The sequence below is a fragment of the Salvia miltiorrhiza genome, chromosome 1 (assembly GCF_028751815.1).
Source record: "Salvia miltiorrhiza cultivar Shanhuang (shh) chromosome 1, IMPLAD_Smil_shh, whole genome shotgun sequence".
Lineage (NCBI taxonomy): Eukaryota > Viridiplantae > Streptophyta > Magnoliopsida > Lamiales > Lamiaceae > Salvia > Salvia miltiorrhiza.
The window spans coordinates 1,116,638-1,130,395 of NC_080387.1; the positions used below are offsets into that span (position 1 = coordinate 1,116,638).

A 13,758-nucleotide genomic window follows, 5' to 3' on the forward strand; every position below is an offset into this window, starting at 1 on the left:
AATTCACACATGCCATCATTGGACGTGTTCTGCTCAAGAAAGGTGAAAAGCCGAAGCCGGGTGATGCGTTGAAACAGGAACTACAGATGATTTGGCAAATCCAAAACCCTTGGAGATTGATTCCCATGGGCAAGGGATTCTACACATTGAAATTCTCAACGGCAGAAGACAAAGCTAGAGTACGAAAGCAGTTGTTATGGGAAATCTCTTCAGGATCGATTCGTATACGTGAATGGTCCAAAAATTTTTATCCTTACAGGGAAATTTCGTCCCTATGTCATATCTGGGTGAGAATTTACTATTTACCAGTTGAATGTTGGCATCCGGAAATTATTGCGGGCATCGCGAGATATTTGGGCCTTCCTATCAAAATTGATAGTACGTCCGCCAAATGGGAGTTTGGCCACTATGCCAGGGTTCTTGTGGAAGTGGACCTTGCGTTACCTTTGCATGAAACTCTGTTAGTGCATTGTGATGAGGGATCCTTTTATGTTGAGTTTGGTTATGAACAGCTTCCGTTATTTTGCTCAAAATGTCGGATCACGGGACATTCGTTGGATAAATGCAAGAAAGTCGCTAATAAGCAGGAAAAGGTTAATGCTCGTCTCGAGGAAAAAAGGGATAATAAGGGTAAGGAACAGGATCTTGAAAAAGGAAAAGCTGCAATTCTGGAAGCTATTAAACCACAATGGGTAGAGAAACAGGATGGTATTCATACTAATAATCGTTTCCACAACCTTACTAGGGAATAAGTGGATCCGAAAGGCAACAACATTGATACTTATGGCCCTGATTTGTTAGCTTCTGCTATGATCAATTTAGGGGATGAGGAGGTGGACAAAATCTATGAAAAATCAGAGAATAATCACGATGATCAGTTGGGGTCGGATCTTTCGGCCTCGGACGAAGAGGATATGGAGGTGATTGAGGTTGAGGAGAAGGATAATCTAAACAGGATGGGGAAAGAACTTAATGATAACAGGTGTCCAATCCTTGCCTCGGACGGAAGGGAACAGGTGAGTAACACGAAAGAACCCAGAGATGCTGTGCTACCAGTTGTGTCGACCGAGAATGCTGCCATGGACAGATCAGGGGAGATGGGTCTTCATAATAGTCCTGAACAGACACAGAGGAATGTTGTCACCGGGAAAGAAAGCCACATCGACATTGGTATTTCAGGAGGAGATAATTTTCTGCAGATGGTTCAACATACTCCTTCTAGATCGATGGAATCGGGGAAAGAGGAAACTTACATTGGGACGGAAGCAGAACAACAAAAGAGGCGTGGTAGGCCTCCAAAAACTGATAAAAAGAAGCAAACCTTGCATGCTAATGGCATTAAGGGACGTCTCTGAAAAAATGATCAGAAGATAAGCCCTCAAACAACTGTTTACATTAATAAAAAATTATCCTCGTCTGTTGCGGCAGGTCATCAACCCAGGGATTACATGATTGTGAATGCTGGGAACTCTAGTGTGCAGTCGATGAATAATGTTTCGACACAGAGTTGGGCGGATGAAGTGGAGGGCTTTGGCCGATCCACTCAATGAGTTTTGTCTTATGAATTTATTGGTTTGGAACGTTCGGGGTCTCTCGGACGAATCTAAACTTATGCTCAAGGAGCATTGCCGTTCTTTCAATCCTATGGTTGTAGGTTTAGTGGAACCTAAACGGAGGTTTCATAAAATTCCTGATTCTTTTTGGAGATCGTTGAATTTGTTGCCGTGTCACCAGAATACTAGAATCCGAAAGCGTTCGAATATCTGGTTTTTTGTTCATCCTGACGTTTCTACTTCTCTTATCTTTTCTTCCGAACAGATGGTGGTTGTTGACTGTCTTTGGAATAACCACAGGTTCTCGGTAGCAATTGTTCATGGTTCTAATGACTATATACAAAGGCGTCATCTTTGGAGGGACATTCTTGGTTTGGATACTGGCCCTACTATTGTTGCTGGAGATTTTAATGCCGTTAAAGGCGCTCATGAGCGTAGCAGTGATTGTCTTCCGAATGCGGCTTCCTGTCAGGATTTCTGTGAGTTCATTGCGATGTCTAGACTGATTGAATCGCCGTCTATGGGTCTCAAGTTTACCTGGTCTGGTCGGAAATTCATGCCTTCTCACGTGGAATCTCTTTTGGATAGGGTGCTTTACTCGAAAGATTTTGCTTATCTTTGGAATTCCATCTATACTCAAAATCTTCCTCGTTTGACTTCGGACCATTCCCCAATAGTTTTACGGTGTGTTAATAATCAGCAGGGAGGTCCGAGATTCTTTAAATTCTTGCATATGTGGACGATGCACAGTTCCTTTCAGGACTTTGTTCGCAGCTCGTGGATGAAGGGGGTTGATACTCGTTGCCCCATTTATTTAGTGATGGTTAAACTTAAGCGTCTGAGGGAAGAGTTGAAAACTTGGAATAAGACGGTCTTTGGTAATGTTGACATTATGGTTTCTGACACCCAAAAGGAGTTATTGGAAATTCAGAACCACATTGCTACTTCTGGCTATACTCCGGATTTATTTGATCAAGAAGTGACGATGCAAGCTAAAGTGGGCACGGCTTTGGCAAGGAAAAATGCGCTGCTCCAGCAAAAATGTAGGGCCGCCTGGCTCACTGACGGGGATCGTAATTCTGCTTTTTTCCATGCGATGTTAAGGTATAAGAAGAAGCCTCATATCATCTCTCATTTGTCGATTCAGGGAGATCTTGAGTATGATCAGGAACGTATCAGTCAGCATATTGTGGATTATTTCTCTTCTCTGTTCGAAGATGAGCCGCGTGATCCAATTGACATCACTCTGATAGAGGCGGTTATTGATCCTGTCATTTCCGAGGGTCAGAATCAGATGTTTGTCCGTACGCCTAGTGAAGAAGAAATCACTGCTGCCGTGTTTGGAATGGATTCGAATAGTTCTCCGGGGCCTGATGGCTTTCCCGAGAAATTTTTTCAGAGTTGCTGGGCGATTATTAAAGGGGACATCTGGCAGGCGGTCCGTACCTTTTTTGTGAAATCCTATTTGCCATCGGGTTGTAATTCCAGTACCATGGTTTTGTTACCCAAAAAGGATGTCGTGAGCACGGTGGCTGATCTCCGGCCTATTGTGCTCTCAAATTTCTTCTTCAAAATTATCTCTAAAATTCTGGCTATGCGGCTGGGGGAGATTGCTTCTGTTGCGGTTGACACTAACCAATTTGGTTTCATTAGTGGGAGGTCAATTCACGATTGTATCATGCTGGGGTCGGAAGGCGTCAATTGCATGAAGAGAACTAACAATGGTGTCAATATGGCTTGTAAAATTGATATCCAAAAAGCGTTTGACACTTTAAGATGGGACTTCTTGCTCTTGGTTCTTAAAATGAGAGGTTATGATGCTATTTTTATTCGTTGGATTGAGATTATCCTACATTCTGCTCGTCTCTCCATTCTTTACAATGGCCGTTTACATGGGTATTTTGCTTGCTCCAGGGGTGTTAGGCAGGGCGACCCTCTTTCTCCGATTCTCTTTGGAATTGCCGAGGATTTTCTCAGTGTTCTTTTCCAGAATTGTGTCACGTCTGGTCATCTTTCACCTATGTCTATGAGTAGGGAAAACCTTTTTCCTACTCACTTGCTTTATGCGGATGATATTTTGGTGTTTTGTAAGGCTTCGGTTCGTAATGCTGAGACTATTAAGCACATTTTGGATTTTTATGGCTCTTTATCTGGTCAAATTTGCAGCACTCAAAAGTCCTATATTTATTACTCGAACAGGGTTTCCACCTCCCTTCGTCATGCTATCGGTCGTGTCATCTGCTTCAAGAAGGGTACACTTCCTTTCATTTATCTTGGTGTGCCTCTTTTTGTGGGCAGGATCAGAGCCTCCTACTTGAGAAGTATTCATGATCGTATTATTAATAAGTTTTCGAATTGGCGGGGACGGCATCTTTCTATGGCGGGTAGGATTTGCCTTGTCATATCGGTTATTCATAGTTCTCTCACACATTCTATGATGGTCTATAGGTGGCCTAAATCTCTCATCAAAGAGTTGGATGGTTGTTGTCGTAACTTTATTTGGACTGGTGACACTAAGAAAACGCCTTCGTGTTCGGTTGCTTGGAATAGGGTGTGTGCTATTAAGGAAGAGGGAGGGCTTGGCATCCGTTCGTTTTCCTTGATGAACAAATGCTTTCTCATGAAACGGGCCTGGCATATCGTTGGGGGAAATGATTTTGGGATGGACATCATGAGGAAACGCTATCTTACGAAGTTTGGGCAGATGAAGCTTCTTACTGCTTCCTCCTCGGTTTGGATGGGGTTGCGTCAGGAGATTTCACCTCTTATTAATGAGTCTTATTGTTGTCTTGGGAGCGGAAAAGATACTAACTTCTGGACTGACGATTGGATGGGTTATCAGATTGCTCGGAAATGTGGTGTGCCACATTATGTTATGGATTTTCTGACGCATTCCGTGGCGGATTACTTTTATGACGGAATTTGGCATTTCACAAGTAGTTTTGTTGAAAACTTCCCGGATGTGGTTTGTGATATTCTGTTGATCCCTATTGGTGATAATGATGATATTAGGTTGTGGAAACCGTCTCTCCATGGAACGGTCACTGCTGCTCTAGCCTATGCTCACCATTGTCATCGTTACCCTAAAGTGAAATGGGGTTCTTGGATTTGGGAGAATTTTATTCCTACTCGGCGCTCGTTGGTTGTTTGGCGTGTGCTACATGACAGACTCCCAACCTTTGATAGACTCATCAAGCAGGGCATGATCACGCCAAATTTTTGCCCTTTTTGTTTCTCAGACGAGGAATCAATTTCTCACATCTTCTGGTCTTGCGCTCGGGTTCAACCTATTTGGCAAGAGTTGCTCCAATGGTTTGATATGACTCAGATTTTGCATAATTCGGATATTGGTTCGGTCTTGGTGGATGCTTGGAATAGCACCTTCAGCTCGCAGCTGGAAACTTATTGGAAGGCTGGGATCATTACCCTCATTTGGTTCCTTTGGAGACAAAGAAACCTTTGTATCTTTGAAGATGAGAGTTGGGACTACAAGCAAGCGATTAAATTCGTTAGAGTGTCTTTCCTTGAAATTGAGCAGAATTTCACTAAAGTCGGGCACATGAATAACTCTTGGGCTGATCTTAGCATGTTGAGAAACATAGGGATTAAAGGACGTGCGGCGCCGCCGCCAGAATTTATTAATGTCTATTGGTGGCCACCGTCGGGTGAATGGATTAAGGTTAATACGGACGGCTCGGCGCTTGGAGCCCTGGGAAAGATTGCTGCGGGTGGCGTGTTTCGGGATAAATTCAGTTGGGTTCGAGGCTGTTTTCACATTAAGGGCGGGATTGGATATGCTTTTGAGGCCGAACTGTTAGCAGTTATTACCGCTCTTCGTCTGGCTCACGACCGTAAGTGGCACTATCTCTGGATTGAATCGGATTCCACGTATATTGTCCAACTCTTGCATTCGCGCTCGTTGTCTGTTCCTTGGAGATTTTTGGGAGCCTAGAAGAAGGTTCTTTCGATCTTGAGTAATTTCCAGCTTTATATTACACATATTTATAGAGAGGGCAATAAGGTCGCTGATATCCTTGCTGCGCCTAACATGGAGGAAGGATGGTGGTTGACGGAAATTGATGCTATTAAACTTGCGGTTCGTCAGGATATGACGACCCATAGTCATCTGCGTATTAAATGATGACAGGGTTGCTGGGTTTGACCACAGTTCGGTGCCTGGATAGGTTCAGTTGCTTGGCTGATGTTGTGAGTCTTTTTTCCGAACAGTTGGCGGGGGATGCTTTTGTTGGGGATGGCGGAAGTTGCAGGTTTGAGATTGGCAATTTTAACAATTTTGATGCAGACATGGGGTATAAATGCAAGTGTGAGTTGGACTCTTTCAGCAAAGGCGACAATCCAGCTGAAAAGAGCTCCTCCTTTTGGTGGCGTTTGGTCCGGTTTTTTGATCGAACAGTTGGCGGAGGTGAGTTTGGTTTGGGTTTGTTCCGAGGGGAGGCTGTTCTCTTCCTCCCAACTGAGACGAATCCTTGCGGTGCTTTTCTTGATCACATGGGACGTTGCTTCATGAGTGAGTGCGACTATTTCAGCGACGGCGACATTCCGGCTGAGATATGCTCTTCTTACTTATGGTGCTGGGTCAGTAATTTCATCAAACAGTTGGCGGGGGATGCTTTTGTTGGGGATGGCGGAAGTTGCAGGTTTGAGATTGGCAATTTTAACAATTTTGATGCAGACATGGGACATAAATGCAAGTGTGAGTTGGACTCTTTCAGCGACGGCGACAATCCGGCTGAAAAGAGCTCCTCCTTTTGGTGGTGTTTGGTCCGGTGTTTTGATCGAACAGTTGGCGGAGGTGAGTTTGGCTTGGGTTTGTTCCGAGGGGAAGCTGTTCTCTTCCTCCCACCTGAGACGAATCCTTGCGGTGCTTTTCTTGATCACATGGGACGTTGCTACATGAGTGAGTGCGACTATCTCAGCGACGGCGACATTCCGGCGGAGATATGCTCTTCTTACTTATGGTGCAGGGTCAGTAATTTCATCAAACAGTTGGCAGCGGTTTGCTGCAATGGGACTTGGCTTGATGGAAACTGGAGGCGGATACGACGTCGTGACTTTCACAGTGACGCTCTTCACAACTTCGGTCTGATGGTTTTTGGTGGGATTTAGTCGGATATTGGGGTGGGGGAGCTCAGCGACGGCATCTTACCGGCTGGGACTTTCATACCTCGAGTCATCGGACTCTTTTTGGGGATGCTGTGGGTTCTGGGGAACCTTGACGGCAGCAACAAACAGATGGTTTTTTGTGGTACAGTTGTTAGAGTGTTTTATTTTACGGAGGATGGGCCTTCAGCGACGGCGTATCACCGGCTGCTTGGCCTCTCTTCCCTTGCTGAACGGTGGCTTAAGGAGGGACTCGGCGACGGCGTCTTACCGGCCGGGGTTACTTCTATGACTGCCATCGGCAGTGGTTGGTTCTGTTTAGTTCTTTTTCTTTTATGTTTCCTTTTCTTCTCGTTTTTTTCTTGTGTTGGGAAGCCGGGATTATCTAGGAGCGATGGTTCGGTCGGAGTTTCTGAGATTCTCCCAACTCAGCTTCTAACACTTTTTCTTTTAGACGAGTACTCTTTTTCCTCTTGCTGAGGTTTTAATGAGGCTCGGCCCTTAGTCTGCTTTCTGTACTTTCAAGGGTTTAGGTTCTGTTTTTCTCTTTTCCTTTTTAATAAAATCCTATTTTAATAAGAATAAGAGCCTTCACAGCGACGCTCTTGGGCCCGGCTCGAGCCCCGTTGTTTGTGCCCCCTCCCTCATCGCATCTGGTATTTTGTCACTCACCCGACTTAAAAAAGAAAATGTAATGTGTGTGCTATGCACGCGCCATATTAAAATTTTATTTATTTTTTCTTTTTTATTTTTTATTGCAGAATTTATCTATAAATACTACTCATTTTATTTTAACAAGTGTAATATTTAAATTTTAATGTTAATGAAATGTTCGATTTTCAGATTGAAAATGTTAATTTATATAAAATAAAAAAGAAATTTTTAGAGATTGAAAATGTTAATTTTAAGATTGAAATTGTTAATTTATATAAAAGAAGCTACAGAGAAGCAAGACAAATCAAATGAGCGGACATATTTTAGATGAGCAAGAAATCAAATGTGTAATAAAAACTTCATTTACCTGTTTTCGCCATTAAAAATTCTATGAATTCTTCAAATCCGAATAAAATCTAAAAATCAAGGACAACCCAATGTCAAATTATAACTCGTAATTTCTTAATATTTTGATAGAAATAACACATAAGTGTGATGCAAGGCATAAAACCTTTCTAGTGCTGAAAGTTATATGTGATAATAAATTTGATACAATATGTAAAGGTTATGAACAAAATTCCTATTAGGCCTTGATGATTTTATAATTGTTACATGATTTATAAAATCATCATGATATACTTTATTAGTCCTTTCCTACGAAATTCAAAAGGAAATGTATAATTATAACAAAATCGTATGAATAAATTATAGAATTGTTTCCACAATGCAATTCCACACTTCTTTGTAATAAAGTATAGGACTATATTCGGTGAGTTGTAGGAAATTAGGAATGGATATTCAGATCTATAACTGTGAAGTAGCTTAGGGATTTATGAGCATGTTTCTTATATCTAGTCGTAAAAGTATTTAGCATCTGTTAGGTTCGGAGGGTCTCGAATAGGTGTATGGGGGGGAATACACCTATAGGCTATTTTTAATGAAATCAAACAAGATCTCAATACAGAGATCAAAACGAAACTCTAAACACAAACTCAGACACCTGTTTACAGAAAAGAGTTTTGACCAAAACAGGATTGACGACTGATACTAAAAGACTCTTCAGTAAGGAATTATCAGTTAAGTCACAAGAACTTAACTGATGCACGTAAGGCTTCAGTCGAGTTTGATAAACAGAGATGTTATAAGTCTCACTGACTATCAGAAGATAGATCAGTCAGACTGATAACACACGTAACGGAAATCTTTTGTTTCGCAATAGCCTTTTGGGTTGAACACGTAGTTAGTCTTAAATTTCTCTTTGCTATTAATCAGTTTTCAGTTTATGAAAGGAAGAGCACAAATAACAAATGAAATGCTGAAAGTTGTAAATAACACAGAGATTTTTACGTGGTTCGGAAAACACTTCCTACATCCACGGTCGGTTGATCAGACCAACAACTTCACTCTGCAAGTGCTTACGGGTGTACTGCAAACAGATGCTTGTGCTTACGGGTGCACAACAAACCGATGCTTGTGCTTACGGGTGCACAGCAAACCGAGTGTGCTTGCGGGTGCACACAACCGAAACAACTGAAGATCCAATCTTCAGTACCAACACACCTTGTTGGATTTCTCACTCCTAGCACGAATTGGCACTAGGATCTCACGGAGACAGAGTACCTTCCTGAACTCCTTTGCAACTCAAACACTCGATTCTATCGATCGAAGGGAGGTTTGAAATCTTGCCAACTGAACTTCAAAGAACAAGTTCTATGGAGTTAGTTTGACCTAGGCTTTGGATAATCAAGGTTTGCCTAAGGTCTAGGAAGATGCTTAGGGGACGGAGGGAGTATTAAGTTTGTTCAAATTCTTTAAATTTGACGGATAAGAAATAATTTAACTAAACATATGTCATTTGAGTATCATCTCATCTGGACCTAATAAGACCAGATAATCATATGAAGCTCTAAAGACCACATATGAAATTTGAACGTCAAAATTTTGAAAACCATATTCGTTGGAGTTTGAAATACCACATCTGAATTTTGAGCATCATCTTGTATGGAGCTTGAAGATTATAACTTACTTGTGAGTATCATTTTATCTAGAATTTGTGAAACTATAATTAAGTTATGAGAATAATCTCGTCTCAAACTTTAAACAACATCATCAAATTAGAAATCATATTCAATCATATATATATATATATATATATGTATATATATATATATATATATAGTTAATTATTTAAGTAAATACATCTATATATAAACGTATTATATGTATACATATTAATTTGTGAGTATGATGTGATAAACTTAAACTAATATTATATAATAAAATAAAATACAAATATAAATCTTTTTTAGATATGGAAATTGATTAAAAATTTAGAAAAAAATAAGAATGAATGAAAATTGAAGAAAATTAAAATAGAGTGATTATACGGCGCCATGTAGGATAGCATTTATTTTGCTATTATATATATAGATAGATTGGGCATAGGCATGTATTTTATTTATTTATAACATTTAGTTGAAGAATATTTTTTCTAAAAAATGAATTGACATTTGAATTGATTGCTTTTTGTGGATTAATTTATTGGTATACTTTATTTAAGTTTTAGTCACACTTGGAACAATCTCAATTAAGTGGGTATAAGGATTCCTATTCTGGATGCCATCATTTTATTAAGTTAAATTTTTTGGGTAAAAAAAAGGTGGATTGTGAGGCATGATGAGTTCTTGTTGGTCATTGAATTTATATATATAAGAAAAGTTGGTATGAGGTTGGGAGGGATTTCAGGGGTTTGAAAACAGACGAATGGACCATCTAAGTGCTAATGTGTTTTAATTTAGCTAGGTTCCGATAATCAAATGGATATGTAGGATTTATAATTAAATGGATATGTTGGATTTATCTAATAGTTTTATACGATTATTTAATAGCATAGAATTTATCTATAAAAATTGATTAGAAATGTATAAATAAATAAGAATGAATGAGAATTGAGGAAACTTAGAATGAAGTGATTATACGATGCCACGTAGGATATGATTTATTTTGCTATAATGTAAAAATTGATTAGAAATATATAAATAAATAAGAATGAATGAGAATTGGGGAAAATTAGAATGGAGTGACAAACTTTAAACAACATCATCAAATTTGAAATCATATTCAATCATATATATATATATAGTTAATTATTTAAGTAAATACATCTATATATAAACGTATTATATGTATACATATTAATTTGTGAGTATGATGTGATAAACTCAAACTAATATTATATAATAAAATAAAATACAAATATAAATCTTTTTTAGATATGGAAATTGATTAAAAATTTAGAAAAAAATAAGAATGAATGAAAATTGAAGAAAATTAAAATAGAGTGATTATACTGCGCCACGTAGGATAGAATTTATTTTGCTGTTATATATATAGATAGATTGGGCATAGGCATGTATTTTATTTATTTATAACATTTAGTTGAATAATATCTTTTCTAAAAAATGAATTGACATTTGAATTGATATTGCTTTTTGTGGATTAATTTATTGGTATACTTTATTTAAGTTTTAGTCACACTTGGAACAATCTCAATTAAGTGGGTATAAGGATTCCTATTCTGGATGTTATTATTTTATTAAGTTAAATTTTTCGGGTGAAAAAGAGGTGGATTGTGAGGCATGATGAGTTCTTGTTGGTCATTGAATTTATATATATAAGAAAAGTTGGTATGAGGTTGGGAGGGATTTCAGGGGTTTGAAAACAGACGAATGGACCCTCGAAGTGCTAATGTGTTTTAATTTGGCTGAGTTCCGATAATCAAATGGATATGTAGGATTTTTAATTAAATGGATATGTTGGATTTATCTAATAGTTTTATACAATTATTTAATAGTACAGACTTTATCTAATATTTTTATACGATTATTTAATAGTATATAATTTATCTATAAAAATTGATTAGAAATGTATAAATAAATAAGAATGAATCAGAATTGAGGAAACTTAGAATGAGTGATTATACGATGCCACGTATAATATGATTTATTTTGCTATAATGTAAAAATTGATTAGAAATATATAAATAAATAAGAATGAATGAGAATTGGGGAAAATTAGAATGGAATGATTATACGATGCCACGTAGGATAAGATTTATTTTGCTATAATATATGTAGGATTTATAATTAAATGGATATTTTGGATTTGTCTAATAGTTTTATACAATTATTTAATAGTACAAACTTTATCTAATAATTTTATACGATTATTTAATAGTATAGAATTTATCTATAGATTTATATGATTATTTAATAGTTTTTAAATGTAAAAATTGATTAGAAATGTATAAATAAATAAGAATGAATGAGAATTGGGGAAAATTAGAATGAAGTGATTATACGATGCCACGTAGGATAAGATTTATTTTGCTATAATGTAAAAATTGATTAGAAATATATAAATAAATAAGAATGAATGAGAAATGAGAAAAATTAGAATGAAGTGATTATACGATGCCACGTAGTAGGATAAGATTTATTATGTTATAATAATAATAATAATAATAATAATAATAATAATAATAATCCGAAACTTTTTTTTTTCTTTCAAGCGCCGAATTATTTCTGTTTAAGAATGTCAAAATATCACCAACGAAATATTTCCAATAACAAGAGGACCGAACCAATGAAATATAATTAGAGGCCCGCCGCCCGCCTGCACACGCAATGGGAAAAAAGAAAAGAAAAATTAAAAGATGGATACTGATTCCAGATTTGGGAATGAAATCAAAATCATATACTAATTTCCAAAAAAGATGCATTATTGTATTCGCAAGCATATCTTTGATACATAGGAAGTGTAATTAATTGCAAGGAAAGAGAAAATGAAGTTAATTATGAAAGCACAAAGATGAGACGGCCGGTGTGTATATATATATATATGTTGAATGTAAACCTATAGGCTATAGGAATTGAATAATGAATATAAGTAAGCTTCACGTCGCCCCACCCAAATACACGTCGAAAAAAGCAGGAAAAATGCCGATTACGATGCTCACACAAGAAGAAGATTGCGAGTGGGAAGATGAAGATGAAGATGAAGTGGCTGCAGATTCGTACGACGCTGACGACGATGACGAAGATGCTCCCACCAAGAAAAGGAGGAAGATTGTGGATCGTGTGAATCCAGACGATTATCCTCACTTGGCCAAATTTCTGAAGCAGAACCATTTGGAAGAAAAGCTGCAACGCAATTGGACGGTCATTGGGAGTCGCAACGCCACCAAGCTACAGCGACACTGGATCCGAATTATGGATAAGCAGATGAACCTCGCCGCCGCCAAGATGGATATCGTATCCGATATTTTTGAATTGATTAACCAAAAAGCTCACCTATTTCCCTAGCTATTTATTAGTATATACTATTTCTTTTCTTTATTTATTATTTTTCACAACTTCTTTATGGAGTAGTTTCTTCTTCATTCTACTTGTATATATAATTAAAGAGAGATTATTATATTAGCGAGGGGATTTCTTGAACCATAAATTAATGCTAGTATCGATTCTAGACAAGGATTTGTTTAATTAACTTTGGTTAGAAGTATATAACGCGCGTTCTTAATTCGATCTTGTAATCGCGCGCATCAATATTCTCTTGTTTCATATATGCTCTACTATTTTAGTGACTTCTAAAGGTTTGATATCAGTATCACTATTCTCCTTTGCACTCCTACTTTCAACTTTTTTGAATGGAAGCATCACAATACTTTGACTGAAAGTACCACATAATACATTAATACTCTTTGTACGAGCGTCCCTCGTTTATGAGGAACAACAAGAGATGAATGAGAATAACCAAATAGAGAGAAAACTAAGAGACATGAAAGTAGAGGAAAACATGTTAATTAGCTAGTATGAACTCTTTCTTTCTTTTTTTTTCGAACAAATTCATAACATGAAATTAGGAGGATTGTGCCAAGTGCAGATGCATATGATTCTCGGCATGAGGTGTTTAAAGAATTCCAATTTCCAAGAGCTAATACATAACGAGCTTCTTGAAAAATTACCACGTGGTGCACCATTCTCAATCACATGACTGAAGGGTGTGAGGGAGACGATGGAAGATAGATTATTTTCAGACTGAGCCCTCTATGTACACTAATGTCTCTATGTTGTTTTTGAAGGGTTATATACTTAAAGCAACACTTTTATGCTTGCATATATTGATACCTTATTCACTACTATTTTCCTATCTGAATTATTGTTATTGCATAATCTTATTATAGTCCAATTTATCTCATACTATAGATTATATGGTGTGTTGTAGATCACAGAAGATCATATAATTGGAAAAAGTTGAGATATAAATTGAGTTCACAATCGAGGCAACTATGGACGAGTTGCTGGTTTAGATTGTAGCATAAATGGATAAATAGTTTGTCTTGGCTATTTATTTATGCTAGTACCTTCGT

The 13,758-nt window shown here is 37.7% G+C and overlaps 1 protein-coding gene across 1 annotated transcript; it reads left to right on the top strand.

The window, feature by feature from the left end:
• The first annotated feature begins 1,818 nt into the window (after positions 1 to 1,818).
• LOC131006455 (uncharacterized) lies at positions 1,819 to 6,680 on the top strand. Its single transcript, XM_057933615.1, has 3 exons — positions 1,819 to 5,441; positions 5,562 to 5,649; positions 5,781 to 6,680. Exons 1-3 carry the CDS (start codon positions 1,819 to 1,821, stop codon positions 6,678 to 6,680), a joined length of 4,611 nt encoding a protein of 1,536 aa, XP_057789598.1.
• The last annotated feature ends 7,078 nt before the right edge of the window (positions 6,681 to 13,758 follow it).